Here is a 25,756-nt window from a genome sequence, read left to right on the forward strand (position 1 = left end):
TCATATGTTTGTTGAAACGAAAAACAAATTGCACACATCAATAATAACAATAATTATTATTATACTTTTTCTGCAATTGTAGGTGCTTCTTCTGTAAGCAGCTCATTTTCAACCTTACTTGGGTATTCTTCAGACAACATCACACAAAATGACGTGCAGAGTATTATTGGTCCAGAGTATAGTATTGATGAGTATTGCGGAAAATATTGATGGTATGGTCATATAGTGGCATCCCCATAATATTATTGAATAAAGTTTACCAGTATGTACTTAAATAAAGCATTAAGTATAGTTACATTTTAACGGAATATTTAATCTCTTTCTCCATTTTTCTTTTCTAGCTCCAAACCATATTTACATTATCATTAGTGTTAGTGGCACTATGAACCGTAGCAGTGGTGGTTTACCTCTGTAGTTGGTTAACTTAGAACGTGTTATTGAAGTATAGGAGGGTATCTTGAATGCCTGTCTGAAAGAGCCCAGCACATTTTTCCAGTTGGTCAGATTGATGCGCGAGGACAATGCCTGAACTTTGGATGTGATTTCAGTGTGCAAGTAGTGATTCTATCACGAAGCTGCTGGAGCGTTTTATTTTTACGATTTTGAACCTAGTATTGTGTTTTTGTTTGTTCTTACTTGGAATTTCAGAGATGACTCAATCTACACTAACAGCAATTACTTTTTTTCACTTTTGCTTTAATCTCAAACAAATCGAGTGCCCCACTTTGCAGGAATGACCTCCTCAGACAGACCCCATTTTGAATTTCAACTAATTTTTCTTATTTTTCTCTTCTTTTTTTCCACTGTAATAGGGAAAAAATTGGTTTCCAAGGTCACAGTTAGAATCGTTTTACACTATATTGCGTGCTGCACCTTCTCTCTGTGGAGTGGCTGTTGTGCTTCATTCCAGATAAATGCAGGTAATAACTGTGATTGATGCTGAGCCAATGGATCTCTAGTGCTTCTATAAAAAAAGAAAGACCTGCGAAGAGCCAACACACTGTCACACGAGTGTCTTTTTCTGCAACAGCAGACTTTTTCTTTTCTGAAACTACAAGACCTGTCAAGGGTCAAGATCTGTGATTGAACAATCATCTATGTCCCTCCCCCTGACCTGCCCTCTGACCTTCATGACCCCAGCATGATTTGATTTTGGGAGAGGGCAGCATTGTCTGTGCTCAAAATGTAATACTAATGTATTCCTACTGCACAGTACACTATGTGTACTGTATTTCTTGCGTTTTTAAAGGGATACGGTCATTGGAGGCAGTCAAGCTGGTAAAGACAGCAGGCTGTTAAAATTTTACGTCAAAATCGTAAGCAAGTACTGCTTTGTTTACAGTTTGTATATCTGCAGTCCTAGTTTCGATTTCTCTTTTTGAATGACCAAAATAGACTATTCTTGATAACTGATTATACTGTATAGACAGATATTACTAGTTGACAATTGCCTTTAGTACTTTTGGTGTGTTCAAGTGCAGCTTTTTGGTCGAGACAGTCAACAAGAGTCAAAAACACAGTCTGCTTTCGTCACCACTTGTGACATCGGCTTGGTGTGTCCCAGGCTTAAGTATGTGTAATAGATTACAGAGTAGAGTGATGTCCCTTATTTGAAGAATGCAACATGTGCATGCTATATTTAATTTAAATCTAAGCCTGTTGCTGTTTAATAACCACAAAAGGCCCCATTACAGTTTTAATTAATTTAATTGTGCAGCCCTAGTAGCATGCCATTCCGAACATAGCCCGAGTTACAGAATCATCATGTCATGATAAATCCCTGCATCCATTTGTCCTTTTAGAACCAGCATGCAACAGTTTCAGCTCTAGTTATCAAAAGTGCAATTATAGAATGCTAATTGAGAGTCCCCCTACAGTATTGTGGGTTTCTTCTAGGACAATGTAATCCATTGTTGTGCTCTGGCAGAGTGAAGCAGGAGAGGGTGAAAATGAGGTGAAATGACACTGCGTTGCGACACAGAGACTTCTGGCAGGGATCGTTGAATTTAGTCTGGCTTTGGGCCTACCTGCACGAACAGGAGCCAAAGACTCCCCCTGCTTTCCTGTGTAGAAGCCACCTGTTTCATACAGCTCTCCAGATTTTAAACCACAAACTCAAGGTCGCTTCAAAGCATCTGGGTGTTACAGTATGGAGTCATTTCCTCAGCAAGATATCTGACCTCTTCTAATGAGGCAGCTCTGGGTTCTTTATGATATCTTTGTTAGCAGTCTGCAAATTGAGTCAGAGAGTCGTCAGATGGTGTGTGCCCTCAGAAGGCGCTAATGAGGGGATCTATGTAGTGACATTGTTCTGCTTGGTGCCACTGTACCCGTATCAGTCAGCATCTCTGACTCATAGGCTGTCTGTTCAGAGGCCTGTTCAGTATGATACCCTGTGTTTAGAGATGCTGTTTCTTTTCCTTCTCGTTTACTTGCAAGAAACTCTTTAAAGTTCAGTGTGGATGCTCTTGTGCATAATAGGCTGCTTGCATAAAACAATTGTGTATTTGTTAGAGATATGTGAAATACAATTTCAAAAAGTACTTCTCTGAATGGTTAATTGACCTGCATGGATGATTTTTTGGTAACATTTTATTTTGATAGTCCACTTTAGACATTCAACTAACTAGAAGTAACTTTGCCGCTACATATCAACTAACTATCATTAGAGTATTAGTAGACAGTCTGTTCAATATCTGCTAACAGTTTATTTTGTTGGTCCCTCAACAGACATTCAACTGACTATAAGTAACTTAGCAACTACAAGTCAACTTGTTCTCCTAACCTGAACCCTAACACCTAACAGTCTACTACAGCCTACTAATACTCTAATGACACTTACTTGACATGTAGTTGAAAAGTTACTTATAGTTAGTAGAAATAAAGTGTAACCGATTTTTTTTCTGTGCAGCACAAATGATGATGTTTTAGGCCCTGTCCACACTACTGCGTTTTCGTTTAAAAACGGAGAATTAAAACGAATACAATCTCCGTCCACACCAGCGTTTTATCTGCGTATTAGAAATGATCTCAGTCCACATTAAAACGACTGAAAACACGGATCACGTGACCATTCACCAACACTGGGCATGCGCGTGCCGGTGTAAACAGTGATTGACGAATCAGGGAAGGATACGTCATGACTGATAACACCCAATCATAGAGCCGAGCGTCACCCTCTGCGTCAGCGTTTCTGAACTCCTCTGTTTTGTCTCGTCCACACTAAAACGCCCTCCGGAGATTCAAAACGCAAAACGCAGCTGCAGTGTTTCTAAACTTCTCCGTTTTAGGTCTTCGTTTTTCCCGTTTTAGTCTGGACGGGAGGTGCAAACGTAGCAAAAGGTCTCCGTTTTTAAACGAAAACGCAGTAGTGTGGACGGGGCCTTAAAATGTGTCCATTCAATGGGGTGCAATGTTGATTAGTGTACCTTCAAAGAGGCTCTATTATAAACTCCCAGAAGAAAAGGTTCTTTATAGAACCTTGAAGGGTTCCGTCAGGCGCTTCATATATAGAACCTTCAGGGGTTCCAATCATTGCATCATTTTATGGATTTTAGATTTAATAATTTAGTTTTAAGTTATTTTTAAATGCATTTTATGAATTAAACACCTCGTAAACATAGTTTTTCACTTGAACGGCTGGTCTCCCCTGTGGAATATTTTTGTGTGTGTATCTACCTGTATCCCACATTATCCTAGTTGATGTATTTATTCCAGAGCATGCTGCCATCTAAAAGTCTAAATCGATAAGTTTAATCAGCCCTAAGTAGGAAGCTGCCAACATTAGCACAGTTTGAGTGTTTCTGAAGCCTTTCTCATCTCTTCCAACAGTTTTGATATTTCACGCTAAAAAAACTAAATCAAGCATAATTTCCACAGCCCGCTGCGATGATGGTTCGGGTAGCTTCCAGACACCCTACTTAGTGCAGACAATTGTGAATAAGACCGTTTGCATGCTAACGGGTTCCCAGGGGTGTGCAAACACGCTCATCCTCCATGTGACGCGTTCTTGTTATCTATCACATAAACATATGGCTGTCCATGTTTATGAAAAAAGGCCCTCTAAAACATTTGCCTGTACAAAAAAAGGAATTATTTTAGTTTTAGTTGATTCCATTTATTTTAACCACTAAAAAATGCTTTGAAAAATTTGTGACTCTTTTTTTTCCATTCCTTTCAGACTACCTTTCCCAAGGTGTCGATCTGTCAGGTATTGATGTCATAGAAAATGACCTGCTGTTCATTAGTCGAGCTCGTCTGGAGGTGGAGAACCAAGCCAAACGATTACTGGAACAGGGCATGGAAATTCAGGTAAGAGTACCACAATGTCTTTGAGAAACAAAGTGCAAAATGTGCCAATGTAATACAAAATTCATGACACTGAAAATGCAATGTAGTTTAAGGGGAAACTACTACGAGTAGTTTGTCACTTGGAAGGCAGCAATTTCAAAGTTATCCTACATAAAAAACCAGCAAAAGAACAAACAATGATGAAAATCCACTTATGTTTTATGAATTGTGGTCGAGCACATTTCAAATGCAATAATAAATGGAATTGAGTTTATGTGGAGTCTACCTTTGCATTCATGTATTTGCACATTTCAACAGGATGAAACAAGTGCCAGTATTCTTTCTATCTCTCTATATCTCTCCCTCAGCATGTTTCTCTGTCACACACGATGTGCTCACACACAGCAGATGGGCCGCACTGATCTTTTTCCCCTGACTACAGACACACAGCCATCGAACTGAACTGTCCACTCACATTTCAGAAATTCAGCCGCCACATAGAGCCATCTCAGGAGATGAAAGATGCACAATATGTCCGTTTTTCAATAAATTGCCAATTTTAAATTGCCTCCACAAATAACCTACAGGATACGTTGCATATCATTATACAAACGCAGCTGTCACAGTCCTTTGTTTTGCTGATTGCGTCTCTACATTTTTCTTTCCTTTGATTGACAGTTTAATTTTTCAGCACACTTTATGGAGTAAATCCATGCAGAAATTCAGACTACAAGGTCAATAATTTATTGCTTTATGCATCTCTCATGGGCCATCAGGTGTCTTTGAAAGCATGAATGAGGCATTTATATAGCACATCTCATATGTACTACTGTACACCCAAAGAAGTTTACAATCATGTCGGGGTCTCTCCTCAACCATCACCCGTGTGCAGCATCCACTCGGATGATGCGACAGCAGCCACAGTACAACGGCACCAATGCGCTCACAACACACCAGCTATTGGTGGAGAGAGAGTGATAGAGCCAGTTCAATGGAAGGGGATTATTAGGAGGGCCAGGAATGTGGCCAGGACACCAGGGTTACACCCTTACTCCTTATGAGAAGTGCCATGGGATTTTTAAAGGGTCATGAAACCCTAAACCAAATTTTCTCAGACTTTAACAGAGGTATGTGTGTTGAACACCATTGGAGACAATGTTAGCATCTGTTAGATTTAATAGTAGGGTTAAAATGGTTAAATTTATTATTTTTCCGCTTTTTCGTCTTCCAGGTTTAAAATCTTTATCGTGCTCCCCTCCCTTCTTCTCACAGCTACCCACACCCATTTAAGTTGCATTTTTCAATAAGATTGTGAGCTAGACTTGTGCTGAAAGAGGGGGGTTTCATGACTCTTTAATGACCACAGAGAGTCAGGACCTCGGTTTAACGTCTCATCCAAAGGATGGTGCTCTTTGACAGTATAGTGTTCCCATCACTCTACTGGGGCTTTAGGACCCACACATACCCCTTTTCCACCTAAAAAAGAACTGGTTCGGAACTGGTGCTGGTTCAAAGTTGGTTCGGAGTTGGTTCAACTTGCGAACCGCTTCAGAACCTGTTTGTTTTTCCACTGACTAGAGCGCCCTGGGAACGACGTCGTTACGTCACTGTGTACGTCGCCATACGTCGCTAGAAACGCTTGCACAACATTACTTTCGGATTATCTCTAACTCGTGTACAAAGAAATCTTAAATTAGAAACTTTGCGTGTCGCCGCTGCGTCTGGTTAGGACAAAAACTTTGATTAACATGGAAAAGATACCTTTTATCGCGCGGGACACGGTGTTAAAAACAATTGAAATATGTAAGTCTTTTAATCTTTTCGTTTGATATGTAATCTTTTCTGATAAGTTATGTACCCCTGTCTTGTGTCTTTTTTTCCTTTCCATTTATTTGTTCTATATTGTGATTGTTTTCTTCTTTACTTATAATGTCTTCAATAAAAAAAATGACAAAAATAGAAACGCTTGCGTTAACTTCAAGCATAACAATTACAAAGGCGGACTCCATCGTGTTTCTGCAAATGTTTCTCTTGGCTTTGCGATCCTTTATTATGGTCAGTAAAGATGTTTAGAAGACATCTAAACCCGCCCCCAGCCCCCGACGTAAGCATGACGTGGTTAAAGAACGGTTCTAGTCCAGCAAAGAGTTGGTGCCGCTTTGGAACCAGTTCTCCTGCACGAGAACCGGTTCTTTGGCTGTCGAAACACAAAGAACTGGTTCTCGCGCAGGCACCAGCTCCGAACCGGCTCTCAAAATGCTTTGGTGGAAAAGGGGCTACAGACCACTGGCCTCACTAACACCTCTTCCAGGAGCAACCTGGTTTTCTCAGGTTTCCCATCCAGGTACTGAATACTCAACCCTGCTTGGCTTCAGTGGGCAATCAGTCTTGGGCTACAGGGTGATATGGCTGCTGGCGTGAAGGCTGCTATTTTGGGTGAAGTTGTGGATATGAACAGCCCATATTTGATGAGAGGTCCAGTCCGGAGAGTGTCATCTAGGCTCTGTTTGTTCTTGCATCTTTAATGGTTTCCATTACCTACCACTTGCTAAAATAAGCCTTCCAATCCCTGCCTGTTGTATTATTTTCTCTTTTTTATTTTTTAGCTCCAGGGGTTGATTGTTTGATGGTCAGTCACTCCCATATATCTCAAGGTTATTGGCTGCAGACAACATAATGGCATTGACCACTGCATGATCTCTTTACATTTAGACATTGCGTAATGGTGTCTATCTTTCAAAACCCAGCGCACTGCCTTGCTAGACCCTTTTTGGGGACATTGTTGATGCCAGTGATCCTGAAGCATGCTGTTTAGGTATTTTTGAAACACAGTCTCAGCATAATTATTTAATTTAATATCATGGGTTTTTTTTCCATTTAAACTTAGATTCAGCGCAAATCAGCTACACTCTAAACAATGCTGGGTTGTTTGAATGCAAATTTGTGTAAAATATGGGCAAACCCAAATGTTGGGTTAAAAATGTAATTTCAATTTTTAACCCAACTTTCACTTTCAACTGTACATTTTTAATTGTATTTTTAACCCAACATTTGGGTTTGTCCATATTTTACCCAAATTTAGGTTGAAACAACCCAGTATTTTTTAGATTGTACTTCATCATACTCGATAGATAACAGATTTAGCTCTTTTTCACTTCAATTAAATGCGAATGGCTATTCCAATCACAGTTCTTAGTACCATGCATCTCTAAGAAATTCTCTCTGCTGTCTACCCACAACTTCTCGAATTATTGGCCTATTAGCATCTCATTATAAAACCAGGCGATGCACGAGCCCCCTGACCTCTGTTTATGTATTTGTTGTTCTGGATCTTATCATGTAGTTCACTGCACTCCTCCATGGCCAGTCCTGCATCAGTATATTTAGAATTGTGTGGGTTACATAAGCCGCTATTCCTGAGCTTATGTGGAGAGATGGTCCTTTTCATTTTGCTCTTCTAAACAAAAAAGACCTTCTGATGTCTTTTAAGGAATTTTCTGGGTTTAATGCAAGTTAAGCTGTACCAACAGCATGCATCTATCCATCTATCCATCTATCTATCTATCTATCTTTTTTACAATAATGCACAAAAAAGTGTACATTTATAGGCAAGATATTTGTGCTGCAAGTCAAATAAAAATGTTTTTCCCCAAGTGTAAAGTTGTCAATTTAACATTAGTTTAATGGTTAAAAATTGCATAACGATACTTTTGAAATGGTGCGCTTTTTAACATTTCCATACAATGCTAATGAATTCAACATCAACAATGAAATCAACAATATTGACTTCCACATATTTTTCAGATTAACTATTGATTACGGAACATTCCTTTTAGCACACAAGACAATTTCATTAGTGTTGCAAGAAGTCCTGTGCTTAAAGACAACATGAAACAATGCATTTGATTTATATAATATGACGTATTTCCAAGTGAAATGATATTCATTTGAAAAAAAAAAAAATACTGCAAAGCTGGACAGGATTTTGTCTATTAGGATTTAATGGGGTCGAGTCTGACATGATGTTGGGATCAAGTTGGCAATGATGAGTAATATCGTTTTATATTTTTTAATCACAAGTTTCATGTCATAACGATTTGATGAAAAGAAGAAATAAGAAAACATAATCTGATTAAGTCTTAAAGCTAGAGGAAATGTTCGACATTTTCTTTTAAAATTATAGGATTGGAAGGATTCATCTGTTATTAACAATTGCTTTTGGTGCATAGTGACATATTACATAGTGTATTTGTCTCTTCTAAATTTCATTAAAATTGTACAGAAGAGTGGCACTTTATATCAGTGCATTCCTGTTTTGAAAGCATCAGCTGTCTAATACGCTGCAATACTGTCAGAAGGGCACTTGAAAAGAGAGTGCATTTGAAGGTCAAAATAAGACATTGACATGCAGAGAGGCAGAACAAAAAGTGTAGCCTTTATCTGCACATTCATTTCGGATGGGATGAGAGAAGAAGAGGTCTGTTAAATTTTTTATCCACCTTTCTATTCAAGTCTTTTTTTTATTTCTCTGCTCATACATTTATATCAGCTGCTTAAGAGGGGTGTTTTCACACAGAAGGTTGCAAGAGGTCACAATCTCATGTTTTTCTTTCCTTTTCCTTTGTATTGTGTACATGAGGGGATTAGGGTTTTGGAAGTGGATTCTGATTACCACGGTGAAGGTCTTTGCTTACTCGGCAAGCATTGGTTGGAGGTCATTGAGGTGTGTGTGGTCCGAGCTTGAGATTCATACTAGGGTCTCAAAGGGCTCAAAATACAGACACACATATACAATTGACTACTCTCGCCATGGCTCCTGTCTTCCTGACCCAGAAAAGCAGAGTACTCACGGGGCCAGTGTCCTGTTTCACATGCTTGTAGGGGAATGGACATTAATGCAGCCTTCTCGCTTACAATCTCTCCATCCACAATATAGTGATCTAAAAATATTCTTAATGTCAATGTGGTGGACTGCAAAACATTAAGGGCAATTAAAAAATTAAGGCAATTGTCACTTTACTTTAAGGGGTGTGCATAAGACTGACATGACACCTTCATAACCATGACATGACATGTCTTGAATATGAGTAGGGTTTATGACAACTGTCATTAAGTGTCTTTTGCTCAATAATGACATTTTGAATGCAAATATGACATTGTGTAAGACATCTTGACATAAACCAATACATCATAACCTGTCAGTGTCTTTGTCATGATAACTTGACATTAAATTAAGTTAAACCATCATGTGGTTGGCTTTGACATTGGCTGTAGTGAGGCCATTATAACGGTGTCATGAATATTTTTCATGACCTCAACTACAGTGGTACTAATTGAATTTGTCATTAAAAAGTTATAATGGCTTCATGACAGTCAATGTCAAAACCAACCACCTGACAGTTTAATGTAATGTTAACCAATAAAGCTATAAGTGCTTTCTTATGTTTGATAATTGTCAAGTTTTTGACCGTTTGTGTTGTCTTAGTAATGTCAAGTTGTCGTTACAGACACTGACAGGTTATGATGTATTGATTTATGTCAAGATGTCATAACAAAGACATCTCAAACAATGTCATATTTGTATTCAAAATGTCATAACTGAGCGAATGACACTTAATGACAGTTGTCACAAACATGCATAAAACTTCCTTCATATTCATAATATATGTCATGTCATAATTATGAAGGTGTCATGTTAGTCTTATGCACACCCCTTCAAGTAAAGTGTTACCGTTTTGGGAAAGATAAAGCATAAGCTTTGCAATCAGAACATTCCACTAAAATTTTACAATAAGGTTCCATTTGTTAACATTTACGAATTATTTAAATCAAAAGTAGTCTAATTATATTTAATGGACCTGAACTAACATGAAATAAAAATAAAAAGTCGAATTTATTCTACCTGACCGGAGAAAACGGTTGTCTTCCCTTTTGCCAGATCGGTAGGAAAACTTCAACACCCATAATGCACTTGGCATGTTGCCCAGTCTGCTATAGATACGCTTATCAGAGTCAAGTACCAACTACTATCGGATCTGAGCAATAAATATGAATTTATTGACCAGCAAGTTCTTATGAAGCTCCATGCCTGACCAAAACAGAGTCATAAAACCTGGAAAAAACGGAGCCAATGCAGACATAAATAGGGAAATCACAGAAGTGTGGCTCCTCCACATTATTGATTGGCCACTGGATGTATTGGAGGGGTGTTGATGGTAGAATCAATGACAGTAGGGAATGAATGAGTCTAGGTTTTAACTGAGTCACCTCTGCTTTGACAGACAGATGTGCTTCTTGCCCTATTGCCCTATTAAAAGTGCATTACATAAGCTGAGCAGCAGAACATTAATCATGCGCCCTTTAACCAATACGTCACCTTTGTCCATTTCAAGAGGTCACTTGGACAAGGAGAGCATGTGATTGTTGTCTAGCATAGAGAGAAGCGTTTTGTTCTGTTGATGTGTGGTGCAGATATACAGCCCACATTGCCACAATCATTGGGTCATATTGTTTTTCAATAGGCCAGATAAAGTGTTGTTTATATTCCCTTGTTTGTCAGGATGTTCAATTTTCTGCTTTTGGGTTGTGGTTGTACATTCTTAAAAATAATGGTTCTTCATTGGCATTTATGGATCTTTAACATCAGTGGAACCTTTGCATTGCACAAAATGTTTTTTTAGATTAAAATGTTCTTTACACTTAGAAAAAGATGGTTCTTTTACAAACTTTTTATTGAAAAGTTATTCGATTCTTCTTTTGCATTGCTGTGAGAACCTTATTTTTAAGAGTGTATTGAAGATTGGGGTCAATTAAAATGACTGTCTGGTAACATTAAGGTCTCATTTGATAAGATTTGTTAATGCATGCACTAATGATGAGAAGTACATATTAACCTTTGTTGATGTTAGTTAATAAAATGTTCATGTTAGTTTACAGTACAAATGTTAACAGATAAAACTTTTGACTTTAAAATTGTTTTAGATATGTGTTAACAATGATAGTATGTGTTAACTAATTTAGTTAACTAATGTTAACAAATGAAACCTTATTGTAAAGTGTTACTGATTTTCCTTTCTCTGCATTTGTCCATTTTGCCCATTCTGTTTAGTTTTGTCCGGTGTGATTTTTGTCATCCGCAGCCTAATAGACCCATGTACCTGCAGCATGTAATATAATTTTCTCTCGCTTGCTGCTGAAAAGATGAAACAAAAATATGTTTTCCGCCTTGGGCCAAACAAATACTGACAAGAATGTTAACTGAAAACGATTCAATGCTTCCTTTCTTTCTCTGCTGAACCACATAACAATTCTACTTCATTCCATGTAAATAAATGCCTTTCACTCATGCATTATTATTTATAGGCAATCTCCTGCAATTGCTAATGCCCAATCCCTGCCACTAATGATTTGATAACCACATTTTCTTTTTTATTGTTTCTTCGGTGCTGAACTTGATGCATGACTCAAACTGTGCTCAAGAGGGTATTAATCATTTAGAAATGTTTTATTATCACTCGGCTTAGCTTGTCACTGCATTGTTACTCCGAATGGCAGGACTCAAAGTGCATTTGGTGGTTTTAAGTGTCTGAGTGAAGATGTGTGGCTTCATTTGTGCTCTTTTGACTACGTTTTGCACACTGACATTCAAAATATGGTTCAAATTGTGTGTATTCTAGAATGGTCTGATTTGTCTAATATTGCAAGTAGATTTGTATTGCGTGAAAGATGGGATTTTTTTCCTGGGAACCTGGCAGTCTCTACAAATTGCACGTGTGTGTGAATAAAATAAAATTAGGGCTGTGAAACGATTAATCCAAAATAAAAGTTTGTGTTTATATAATATATGAGAGTGTAGTGTGTATAGTTATTTTGTATATATAAAAGCACACGCATGTATATATTTAAGAAATATTTGCATGTATATACTTTATATATATTTATACAAAATTAATATTATACATAAATATAAAAAATTGATATATTAATAACACATTTTTCTCAAATATATACATGCATATGTGTATTTATTTATACAAAATAATTATACACACTACACACACATATTATGTAAACAAAAACTTTTATTTAGGATGCGATTAATCGCGATTAATCGTTTCACAGCCCTAAATAAAATATTTAAATTTACTCAAATCATGAGTGCAAAAGAGTTCTGCAACAACCACTCACTCCCATTAATCATTGTGAATGATGCAATCGAGTCGTTCACCCTACATTCACCCAAAATAGTTGTATAGCTAAATATTTAGCAATTAGTAAAAAAAATCTTACACTAATACTCAATATAGTACTATATTTTTTTTTATTTGATTTGTTATTTGCAGTGATTCATTGGATAGGCCGTTCAATCCTTCATGAAATAATTTATCCAGGAAGTTGAAAGTATCTAGCCTGACCACGTCAGACTTCGTACTTCCGCTCAATTTCATTAATGGTGATGGATGAAACATCAGGTGATGTGTAAGTTGGAGAGAGAGGTGATTGTGTGATGTGATTGCGTTATGATGATTTTATACCTCAGACAAGACCCCCATTTCTATTGAAAATAAAACTTTTCAATTACGCCATTCCAGACTCTGTCTACGAAGCAAAGCGAATTAGCAGAGTTTGGTATTAGCAGGCTAGAAACTATCCAGTCTTGTCCCTTTTTTATTATAGAGTAATTGATTTGGTTCATGGTGATATGCTTCATGAATTTAATGGCTATGGAGAAAATGAAAGGGGAAAATGCCGAGGTATCTAAAAAAAAGTGGATGTCATTGTTGCACGCTATTAAAATCTTTACTCGTTTCCCTTGATCCAATGGACTCAATTGTGCTGGTCACTGAAAAGGTTATGCAGTCACTCTCCTGATATTCACGATTCATCCATTTTTTTAGGCATGTGTTTGAGTAACCTTTACATCAAAAGCATTGTCTCTCGGGAGTTTAAGCTGCTAAGGAGTGAAAACGTGTGTCTTTTATTTGCCACCCTTTTTTCCTGAATCTTTGTGCCTCCCTTTTCTTTTGCCTTCTCACTCACTTCAAACATTACATCTCTGTCACTGTCTCACATTCTTTCTCTGTTTGCTCTCTAAAGACCATCTTGAAGATGGAAAATAGATGTGCTGGATTGCTCAGACAGCGGACAAGCACTGTTCTGCCAATATGGCTGCCTTTGTTCTGTCAGTGGAAAGAAGGCAAAAGGCTTGTTTAGAGTGATCATAAAATATTTACAGTATGTTTACCGCAAGTGATATACTGGACAAGACCTATATGAGCTGAATGTCAGTGCTGAATAAAACACCTCAAAGTCAGCATGGAATGAAAATTTAACATAAAATAGAACAATTCATCAATGCATATGTTTATTATATATATATATAACTGGATCTTCTTGTGAAAACAGACTTCTCCCTTGTGATGTATGCTGTACTATTTCAGTCATTTTGTGCGCTTAAACTCTGCCCCTGCAAGCTCACATTCGAGAGGCACGCCCACATCTCAACATCCAATCAAAAACCGATGCATAGAACTAAGTCTCCGCCCTTCCATTTCATTGTGACTGGTGCTTACCAGAAGGCCAACATGCTAAGCCAACTAAGACCGAAGCTAATAAAACACAACTGGATTAAGCTCTGCTTTCAGCAGGGTTATGTTATTTTAAAAGAGCACTGGTACACTGTTACAGATCAGAGACCTGTTAGCGACTGGCTCCCATGTGTGCTGATTAGCACTCCTCGTTCTCACACGTTGACTTCTCTCTCCCATTACCCATCAGTAACACCCTCCTGACAAATTACTGTTACCATGGAGACCATATGCACATGCTTTTTAACATCCCTTCTCTCTGATGTGCATTCTTCACAATTAAAAAGTCACACAAAGGTTAAAAGCGCAAAGATGAAGCAATGTATTTATAGTTGAGTGTCATTAAGAAAGGCTTTTGATAACTAGTACCAGCAAATAATGTGAAGGCGATATAAAAAACAAAGACGAGGATGTGAAAAAAGAGCAAAATTTGCAAAACTTTATTATACGAGCCCACATGTTTTGCTTGTGTGTTTTTCACTGTAAGGCCGGAGACACACTGGCTGCGTGGTGCGTCCGTTTTTATTTCGGCTCCCATGTTAACAGATTAGAGCTTGCACATTGCCTGCGTGACGCGCGTGCATGCTAGAAACGACGCCTGTTTTTTACGCGACACAAGCGTTTTGGAAGCGTTTCCAGACAAAAAAAAACAATAGGAAACTATTTTTATATGTAATTTTGTACACGAATACATATTAATAAATTACATTTTGATTTTTGAAAGTGTAAGTTTTGACATAAATTCAGATATCTATGTTATTTAAAGGTGCATTGCGCAACTTTTCATGTTAAAAATAGCCGTTTTCTAACCCATACATGCTTAAACAATCGCCTGATGGGCTGAATGAGCCCTTCTTTGATCACTGCGATCGCCTCTATAACCCTGTACAGTGAAATATATAAGAGGGATTCGGGCTCGAATCTGAGACTGGGCGTGACGTCATGCGCGTTCACGCACGCCTGGCTATGTCTGGCAGGTTCGTGTAGCTATTCGCCGCCATTCTCCGTATCAGAGAAGACAACTCGAGCGACACAACTCTAGTCAGCTTTCCACAAAAGTAGACGATGGATTCAAAGGGGCTGTTTACACCTGGTCACTTCATGTGTCTTCTGTGATCGGATAGCTATTCGATCGTGAAAAGACCAGGGTGTAAATGCCCTCCGAAACGCATTCGAGACGGATTTGAATTCGATCGCTCAAACCACTTGAGGACGTGGTCTGTGCCGTATTCCAGACGAAACTGGACAAGTGTAAATGCATCTGGTTGTTGAAACCAAGCTATATGTCATGATATTAGTCATATATGACGACGCGCATCACCTGAGCAGCTGAGCTGAGCCCCTTCATCAAGCGCCGCAATCTATCGCAAATCAAAGTGAATTAGTGAAAGTAAGTCGCAGACGCTTAACACTACCATCTTCATTAAAAGTAAAGAAATGAAATGATCTTACCAGGCCTGTTGCCGATCTCTCTTATTGCTGTCTTTGCTGATTTTGAAATTAGCCGATGATTAATAAAATCCAGCTCATATCTGTTGCTTTCGGTGACGTGCACTTCATTTAATCTGTATGGCGCGGAAAGAGACCGGCTTGTAGCTCATTACAAACCCCAACGCAAACTCCACGTGAGACAGAAAATAAAACTTCTGTCTGTCCAGTGCCATGCGTCGGAATAAGACGAGAGTCAACATCGGGAAGCTTTCAACAAACGGAGAGATCTCCGGTCGGCTCTAGGGCTCAAACGGGTCATAGCCTATACAAAGTGATAACTGAACGTGTTTCCATAATAATTCAATCATAAGTGGATACAGTAAGCACAGGGAGATAGATGGAAACAAAAACCGAAGTTTTCTACTACCCCCGTTTCCCCCTCTCACACAAGTGTGTAATTTACTCGAATGCCTTTCCTTTCATATATTTTAAATGACTTGCAGATTTATTACTGTATTACCTCATTATGAATGTAACAAAAGATGTGTGCCGCACAGTGTGCGGCTGATGCTCCTTAGTTATGAACAGCTCGTGCAAACGTGCGTATGTGTGTGTGTGTTCCTCCATGAACGCGCACAGCTCTGGTTGTAGTTTCGCTTGTCGCCAGAGGGGGCGTAGTTCTGCAAAAACTCAGAGACTTGCGTTTAGCTCCTTTAAACAAATAATAACAATAATAATAATTATCCATTTTCAAATATTGCCATTATTTTTGCCAACATATAATTTCATGTCATTTTTTTTTTAAACAATTGAGTCCTGGGGCCTCATGCATAAAACTTTGCGTAGATTTCATCCTTAAAGTGTGCGTACGCACATAAGGCAGAATTTGCGTACGCACAAAAGTTTTCAGATTTATAAAACCGTTCGTACGCCAGAACCTGCGCAGAATTCACTTTATAAATCCCAGTCAGCGGGAGATTATGCACATGTGCGTCTCCTCCCCGAAATAACCATATATGGAGATTACAACGCCTAGTTTTACTATGCATATCCTCATCTGCATATCATTTGCATATGATTATTCATCCACGTGATACCAAGTTTAACGGTACAAGACGTTAGGAAAATATGAAATGCGGATGTGCCGTCACATTATTACAAACATTTTTTTTGGTAGCCTATATCCTTGCCTTGTTTTTGAATGAATAAATCAAATAGTGTTAAATACATTTCAGAGAAAGTTTTTCTCAATCTTTTCCACTGACCAAATAGTATTTTTAATTGATTTATATTTTAATGGAAGAGATAGACATGGTTGTGCATTATTTGCACGAAACAGTTTTCTCAGACAATCTCTAGTTAAAACATTAAAACACAGCATGCCAGAAGAAAAGTGTTCAAAAGCAATGCATCCACAACAAATAGGTCTATTTATATTTATTGAATATATATATATATATATATATATATATATATTGTAACTTCTCAGTAATGATTTCATGTAGTTTAAGAGTTTAACTCCATTAATGAGAATGGCATATTTAATCTAAATGTTTATAACATAGTTTAAACCATTTTCTTATTTATTTAAACTGTTATTGTGAATATGGACTGTATTTATGATTTGGACTCATAATGAAGATTTACGGTTTTACTCCATCTGCCGTTAGATTAGGCTATGTGCGTCAGTTTCACCAAACGGCCCAACGCGCGTGCTGGCACGGTCATTTAAGAAGGGATGGATGTTTGCTTCAAGTGATGATAGGTTTGTAAAATTATATTTGTATTATCTTTCTGTAGATGTATAATTTTCTTTAGATTCTCTGTCTAATAGTAAGCAAAAAGACATTTGACTCCAGTTCACCATCGGTGTCGCCAAAACCCATACTCTTCTAAAAGAGTGCGTACGCACGGTCAAGAGCATCCTTACGGTGCGCACTTATTTACGCCAAGTTTATTTTTTATAAATCCCGATGTGCGCGTGGAAAAATGCGTACGCATATTTCTATGCCCATTTTGTGCGTACGCAACGTTTATACATGAGGCCCCTGGTGTCCACTACAGAGGTCATAGCATAACATATGAATAAAATATTATTTTTTTCCCATTTGTTTCTTATGCTCTTAACAATGTGAGGCCTACATGAAGAAAGAAAAAAACGTTTGAAAAAAAAAGTTCTTTATGGAAAAAAAACGTTTAGGATAGGCTTAGATAGGCTACAATAACAACATAGTGTGTTCTAAATGACGGTCCACCATCATACTTAATATAGGATCTTGAAAGCTACACAAAATTTGCAAATGTAATTGAAATAGACAGCCCATTTTCCTATTTGTATGATTTTGGAAGATGTGTGATAAAAGTTGAAATTGTTGTTGTAACATATGAGCAATATGAGCAAAAAAAAATATATTTCGGCCAATTTATATTCTATAAGTTGAATTAATTGAAAATCTAACAACATACAACATGCATTTGACATTAAGTCTTAAAATTTATGGTTAGTTAATTTCCTTTTAATGTCAATCCAAATCAAAGTTTCTCTATCACTGAAAATCTTCTCTCTCATTAGCTATGCTGAGCACACCTTGTCTTTCACCTTTCTCCTTTCCATAATCATCAGTTTTCTCTCAAATTGAGTTCATCTATTCCTTGCCTGGTGTTGCGGTGACATTTTCCAAGTGCGTCTTAAAAGGCTTTAATCGGTCTTCGCCGTGTTTGTTTTTGGGTTGCCGTGGAAACACGGCACATGCATGTCTAAGTGATCCATCATCTTTTCACTTTTTCCTCACACATTAAGTCTCACTTTCGCCCTCTTTCTGTTCTTCACCAGTGCTCTCGCATGGCCATGGCACTTCACGAAGTGTGAGCAAACGAAGTCCGCATGTTCCAATGGGGCTAGCGTCGGCCATGTTTGCTATTTATTCTGAAGTGGGAATGACTAGGCCAAAAGAAAAAATAAAGTGTCCCTGTATTATCCATATAATGCAATGCAATTCTCATGTACTGGGTAAAACAACAGCACACGCACCAGTATTGGAAATTATTTGATGATAAATTCTGTAATATTTTGTGCTGTTGTTTTACTCTAAAACACTATATCCTGCTTGATAAAAGTGCTTGGTGTTCACACTTCACTTGGTTCGCTTGGTCCGGACCAAAAAAACCCAAAACATTTAGCCCTGGTCCTCTTTGCGTTCACAACACCATTAAACACCGAACCTAAAGGCATAGGGATATGACTAGTAAAAAACAGGTTTGCTTGAGCATTCGATCAGTTTTAGGGTCACATCTAGTGACATCATGTCCCGTTTTTGGTTATTTTGTCAGCCCACTTTTCGGCCCACTTGTTTGGTGCACACCAGGGTTCAGATGGCAGCGTTCACATTTATTAAAATTAACCGCACTAACAGAGCAATCGCACCAGGGTCTGTTTTAATCCAACCAAACCTGTCAAGTGTGAACGAAGCCTAAGTCAGTTAGCTACACTTTAGCTTTATCATTTGATTATTCCCACTAAAAACAAATCTCTAATTGAGAGTCAACTTGATTTAAATTTTTTTAATTACATCTTGTAATAACACTCACTGATGTTGTCACTTCCTTGAGGAAGCTTCCTTAAAATTGTCAAGTTTTCATCTAATATAATTTTTGTTTTTATGAGTATATATGACATTTGATCCAATATTAAAATGCAAATGAATCATCCAGCGTTGTAGAAATGACCTGGGCATTGTGGTCAAAGATGTCATCTACTTATCAGCTATTGGTTCCTTTGACAAATATCTGGATTGAGACTTCCATATGGTGACAAAACAAACACAGCCAGAAGCTAATGACGCTGGTGTGGTGACCAGGTGTTTTTATGAAAGGAAGCAATTGGCTGGAAATGACAGTGGTGTTTTTCTTGTAAGGTGCTGCATCCCTACATGATGGGCAAACTCTCACTGTGTTCCTGTTGAGGTGACATACTTGATATAGTTGCCAGTTCCCTCTTTGGGCTGGTTTCTCTAGGACATCTATCTGAAGTAGATAGTAGAGAATTTAATCAAGCCCCCACACAGCGTGTGTAATCGAGGTGATACCATCAGTCTGGCATAGTTATTACAGGCAGGCCCAGGTAGGAAACATGATGGAGGCAGGTATAATTGTGATAGTGGCCCAAAGATGATCTACCATATCAACTACACACCATCTTGTATAACTTGCTCGAACCATTTTCTTCCACTTGGTTAAACAGTGATACATCAGCTAGTTTTTACTCCTATTACCACTGCCATCAAAGAGAAAATACAGGCATTTTGTCTCCTACGTTTCCCTAGAGAAACAAGCCTGAATCTCAAGATGGCAGAAATAACATTGGCACATCTTAGACCTCCTTTTACATATGATCTGTAGGATTCAGATACAGTGATGTGTTCGCCAAGCATGCCACCTGTTTGTTTGTTTATTTTTTGCAATTATATAAGAATCTCTTAAATCTGCAATGTTGTATATAGATTAGCATGCTACGTCTTGCTGTGAAGATGGCAGGACCTTTTCTGAACTTCACTATTTGTGAGGGGTTATCTGCAACGCATTCTTATCCTAGGGCATCATATACTGACGCTTCTGACAATGCGTATACATCCAACGCACATGGCAGTTTATACTTCTGTGTAGGGTTTGCGCAGTAGGTACGGCGTAGCATACGCACAGACACGTACCATACCGTGTACCCTTCGCCGTAGCCTGATGTGTACCTCCTCAAAAATGTAACAACACGTCGTGGCGACGCGGACCGCGAGATCTGTGATTGGTCGGCTTGGTAGCATCCCATTTCCTCCTACGCATTTCCGCATGTACAATCTCACGCATTTCATCCTACGCATTTCGGCACGTACCATCTCCTCCAACGTCTTATCGCGTTTCTGCCTTTTAGTTTTAGTAATTTCACTAAAATTGACTGTTTTTCCACCTCAGTAAGCCCAACTCCAACATGATCTACTCTCTTTCATTCGACATTGCTTGTAGTAACCTAGCCGCGAGGAATCTAAACACAGTGGAACATTAAAACCCTCCGCCGCCAACTAGCGTTTCGGAGCAGTACTGCAGAGCAGACTTGAGACCTGAACACAGAAGTATAAATGCTCACGACGGCGGGATGAGAACGGGCTGTTATCTGATATAAACATATTCATTCCATTGTGAAATGTAATTCTCCCAAGAAACAAATTAAAAAAGATTAATTAGCGCTACACCCTACACACGTTCAAGCGATCCCTTGGAAAGAATGAATTTCACATCACAACAGGGGATGCAGGGAGACTGACCGGGAACCAACTGAACACGCTGTATACGATTTCCCACACTTTGCAACAATAGCCCACAACATGCAAGCCAAACCAATCAACATAGAAGAAACATACATTTAGTTACATTTCACTTTACCATACATGTCTAGCTGTCTTTTTTTCCACACAAAAATTGGTCTCTTCTAGAGTTTAAGATTAAAAGCATCAGACCAAATGTGTTTTTCTACAACTTGCTGGTTAAGAAGCGATCGTTTGCCACCTGTTCCATCTAAGTGTTATTTCTGGGAACAAAAGCGTAGTGCTTGCCTGGACGTAACTAATGTGAAAACACCTCATTCACGGCAGTTGGCAGCTAGCCATCCTGGGTCACCGGCTTGCACTGAGCTGATCAAATCCATCTCCACAGTGACTGTGCATGTCCCTGCTAAACCATTATCCTTCCACAGTTCAGAGTAAATGAGGGCTAACGCATTACATGCTGTGAGTGAACCTGCCGCAAGCAATTAGGTCTCTCTCAATCCTCTGTTTTCCTTGGTCTGTGATTCACATCTGTTCCTTGACAACTACACTCAACTGTTGCGTAAGTAACACAACACATCATTTATGCTGCTGGACAACAGCCAATTTTGGCTTGGTTTGTGAATGTTTCGACTACGGCTGAGCAGTATAGATAAACAACTATAGCTCTGTAGTTTTCAGAAAATACAAGAATAGATGTTAATAAATGTCTGTAATTACTTTTACTGAACATTTAATATATGAAAAATGCCCTAAATTGATTGCAGTCTAAGCACCAAGTTTACCAAACAGGCAAATTAGCACGAGAGCGCAATTATAAAGCAATCTACTTTTTTTTTGGGGGGGGGGGGGGGGGGGGCAGTAAATGATGGAGGAAATATCAGTAAATTGACGAGCGCAAACCTTATTAAATCACCCTGCATGATTCATTGAAGAAATACTCTCCTCCCATAAATTTTGCATCTGAAGGGGGAACTCCTACATACTGTATGCAATAAGGTCAGCCGCAAAAATAACCCTGTCCATGCCTTTTCAGCACTAATTTTACACTGCGTGTCTTTAGTGAATCCTGACAGTAAATTTTTTTTATGCCGAAAGAGGGTTTGTGCTTGAGCAAGATGTTAGTAAATATGGCTCAGACTCTATTAAAACATGTTTTTCTTAACACTCTTATACTCGCACAAGCTATCGTCATGTGAAGTGTCTTAAAATGTGATTTGTGGCCCTTTAGCAATATAACTCAAATAAGCACTAATGCTTTGCAAATGTTTCTGAGGATTGTTTTCCCCTTCAGTCTTACTTCCTAAGATTTTAAGTAGCTACAAAAACAATGCAGCCACCAGTGTATCAGAAATTGAAACGGCCCCATACTGACACCTGTAATGAGGTCACAAGGGATTGGGGTTTCTTCTTACACTTACAATATTCAGAGACTCGCTTGGGAAGTGTTTCAATCTAAAAAGCTCTTTAAAAAACTGCTTGTCTTTAAACATACATTTTGTCCTTCATAACAATCTTTTTGGATCTGTTTAGAGTATTAGAATCAAGATTTGGCCCTGGCCTCAGTTTTAGCCTTCAAGTGGGTTTGAAGAGAGAGCGAAGGAAGAAATGTGAATCATTTGTCTGATTAGAGCTTGAAACCACTGATTGCCGCCAAGTACTTAGCCACCACTGATGGCTATATCCCACCACTCTGGCCTATTACTCTCAATCTGTGCACCGTTAGTCAAGCACGTAGAGAAAAAAGGGTAGATTTACTGGATTATCGCTTCCTCTTGTATGCCTTTTGTATTTTGTTCGGTGTTAAAGGGTTAGTTCACCCAAAAATGAAAATTCTGTCAGTATTTACTCACCCTCATGTTGTTCCAACCCCGTAAGACCTTCGTTCATCTTCGCAACACAAATTAAGATATTTAAGATATTAAGATCGCTCCTGCATACTAGTCCATAGGCTTCTTGAGGGAATGACTCTTGCTGGCATCGAAAAGTCATTAAAGATATCGTTAAAATAGTTCAAGTGACTACAGTGGCTCAATCTTAAGTTTATCAAACGACGAGAACAATTTTTGTGCGCAAAAAACAAACAAAACTAACGACTTTATTTCAACTATTCACTTCCTTCTCCATGGGCCTGTAGTCAGTTAACGTAGTGTGATTGCGTAAAGCTACGTCACACGTAGGCTCACTATTGGCCGACGCTGGTCATGTGTGTGTGATGCGTGTGACGTACAATAACAGAAGCTTACGCTATTAAACTATTAACCTGACTCGAGGTAGAGGGAGAAATAAACGAATAGTTGAAATAAAGTCGTTATTTTTGTTGGTTTTTTTGCGCACAAAAAGTGTTCTCGTCGTTTGATAAACTTAAGATTGAGCCACTGTAGTCACTTGGACTATTTTAACGATGTCTTTAATGACTTTTCGAGGACAGCAAGTCATTCCCTCAAGAAGCCTATGGACTAGTATACAGGATATCTTAAATATCTTAATTTGTGTTTCGAAGATGAACGAAGGTCTTACGGGGTTGGAACAACATGAAGGTGAGTAAATACTGACAGAATTTTCATTTTTGGGTGAACTAACCCTTTAAGCACATCGGTTGAATTTATATCCATTCACCTGTGGTTGGTTTTATCATGTGGTTGGCCTGATCATCTTTGATCCACTAGGATTAGATTGAGGTCTTGAATTGGTTGTAATGCTTGGCGCTTTCATCCTGGGAGATTAAATTAAAGGCAGGATCAGAGATCGGGACTGTCTGCTTGGAAGCTGCTTTGAATGCAGCGTTGGAGAGCTTTCTGTTTAGTACTTTAAACGTTAATGTCCTGTAGTCACAGCTTAGCTGAGACCGTTGAATTTAAAGAATTTGAATTTGACCTACTTTTCTAACACGTGCTCTGGTGTTGAGCGTTGTGACGTCAATCGGTTGCTCTCGCGGCAAGTGATGCACACAGTCTATGATGCTCTCATGTGGAGACAATTGGTCCTAGGTGTAAGTGTGACTTGGACTTGGAGATGTGAATGTAAAGATTTTGGGCATATTTTAAAGCATTTTGATTTAATTGTGCCAGTGACCCACTTCCCACATCAACCTTGTAACAATTTGTTGTTGCTCACATTTTGAATAACACACCTTGTTCAAAACCACTGAACACATAAACTAAATAAAATGTATATTTGGGTGTAACAATAAATTTCCTTAGTCATGTGAAATTAAATGTTATCATGTATACTGGTATTGGAGAATGTTATTATGCTTCGAAAGATTATGAAAAAAAATTCTTCAGAATAATGATATTGAAAACTGTTTAGGCTGTATTGTTGAATATTGTAGCTATGTAAATGTTCTTCTTTGTTAGGGTAACCTTTGATTGGTTGATGTTTTTCATTGTTTATCTCACAGAATCCATCTCAGGTGGGGACGGCCCTACAAGTGTTTTATAACCTTGGCAATCTGAGAGAGACCATAAGAAGTGTGGTAGATGGATACAGGACATCTGTGCAGGAGAACGTTGTTAATGCCCTGGACATTAAAGTCCTCACTCAACCTGCCAACACCAGAGGTTTGTTTGTTAAGTGCATTTGTGGCTGTTTCAGAGTGCTTGATGATTTTGCATTGTTTTAGTGTGTGCATTTTGTGTCCGCTATATTTAGGTGCCCCTGGCAGAGCCGTCATGCCCACCCCAGGGAATACGGCTGCGTTTCGAGCTTCTCTATGGACGAATTTAGAGAAACTAATGGACCAGATTTGTGCCGCATGTGGTCAGGTATCAAACTTGCTCAGATGTTAATATTATCGTACTGTTATTGTCATTAGGCAAAATACCAATAGTTCACAGATGTCCTTATCCATTTTTTCTGGTGTTCACTTGTAAAAGCATTAAATATTAAGCTCTGAAATTAACTTTTGGGGAAAAAAAATTAACTTACAATTTTGTATTATATTTTTCTGTTTTGTTCCACATTATTTATTTTTAAAGCTAGCATTTTAAAATTAGATAAAGCTTGAAAGGGGTCATTGAATTATATATTGTCTAAAGTTTCAACTATGTTCTTGAACAGGTGCAGCACCTGCAGAAGGTTTTAACCAAAAAGAGAGACCCAGTGACTCATGTGTGCTTTATTGATGAGATCATCAAGGTGAGACGGCTGATATAATTTCATATCAACATTTTGCTTTATTTGTTTTTGCTGGAATAGGTGTGCAATTAAATTTCAGCAGTTTTGAGAGTTATGTGTATGGATATTGTGTGTATCCCATATGTGAAGAGTTTGTCCTTGATATGTATGATTTATTACAAAGGATTGTGTGTGTGTGTTGCCCTTGCTTGTGGCTGACCTGCCTACATAGCCCCTGCTGGTTCACTTGCTGCTGGCACATTAGCGGTAAATGACATCCTAATTGGTGTCTGCAGGTGGCTGGCCCCTCTGTGACAAGGTTATCTACCCCACACGCATACACACTCATGCACATACATATAACATTTTCATCCAGACAGTGATGGGACAATTTTTATCTACATTCTCCATTTGGTTCTGGGTGACTTTGTGAACTAGTGTGTGTTGGCACATGCTGAGTGACAAGAACAGTGTTTGCAAAGGCATGCGCAACGCTTGGTATCCCCGACATCCGTGGCTCTCCATTCCTTCAGTAGCGAATTTGGCTAATTACAGCCGGTAATTAAGGTGCTATTTTCTGCTAAATGAAGGGCTAAACTGTGAGATCAGAGCAGTTTAGGAAGGGGTGGTAAGATTTCACAGATGGATTTCAAAGAGAGCATAATAATGCAGTGAATTAGAACTGGCCTCTAGCGATGCATTTCCTTAAATCATATCCAGCAAAGCTTATATGCGGCATAGACTTCAGAATATCTGATGCAGAATTGTTACAATGGCACACTACTTTTTTATTATATGGTCTGTTTGCATATTTTACACATGCATATTTATGTTTCAATGAAAATCTGTGTCCTGAATTTAATTTAGGTAGAACTTTTATAGATTTATAAAAGCATTAATGCACTCAAGGGAGTGCTGTTTTATTAATATGATCATGACTGAAGGGGTTTAACTTTGATTATATATATAGCTATGATTATTTTCACTATATGGCACAAATATACAAAGTATCGCACA

The 25,756-nt window shown here is 38.4% G+C and overlaps 1 protein-coding gene across 1 annotated transcript in view; it reads left to right on the forward strand.

Annotated features, from left to right (window-relative positions):
* The window catches only part of cog5 (component of oligomeric golgi complex 5), a 75,759-nt gene that overhangs the window by 18,688 nt on the left and 31,315 nt on the right, over positions 1 to 25,756 (forward strand). The window contains exons 7-10 of the mRNA XM_039660536.2: positions 4,181 to 4,311; positions 24,024 to 24,183; positions 24,275 to 24,387; positions 24,683 to 24,760. Coding sequence (XP_039516470.1) covers positions 4,181 to 4,311; positions 24,024 to 24,183; positions 24,275 to 24,387; positions 24,683 to 24,760 — 482 coding nt within the window. The remainder of the gene's footprint in view (positions 1 to 4,180; positions 4,312 to 24,023; positions 24,184 to 24,274; positions 24,388 to 24,682; positions 24,761 to 25,756) is intronic.

This window comes from Pimephales promelas, chromosome 24 (assembly GCF_988280905.1).
Source record: "Pimephales promelas chromosome 24, fPimPro1.hap1.1, whole genome shotgun sequence".
NCBI classification, from domain to species: Eukaryota; Metazoa; Chordata; class Actinopteri; order Cypriniformes; family Leuciscidae; genus Pimephales; species Pimephales promelas.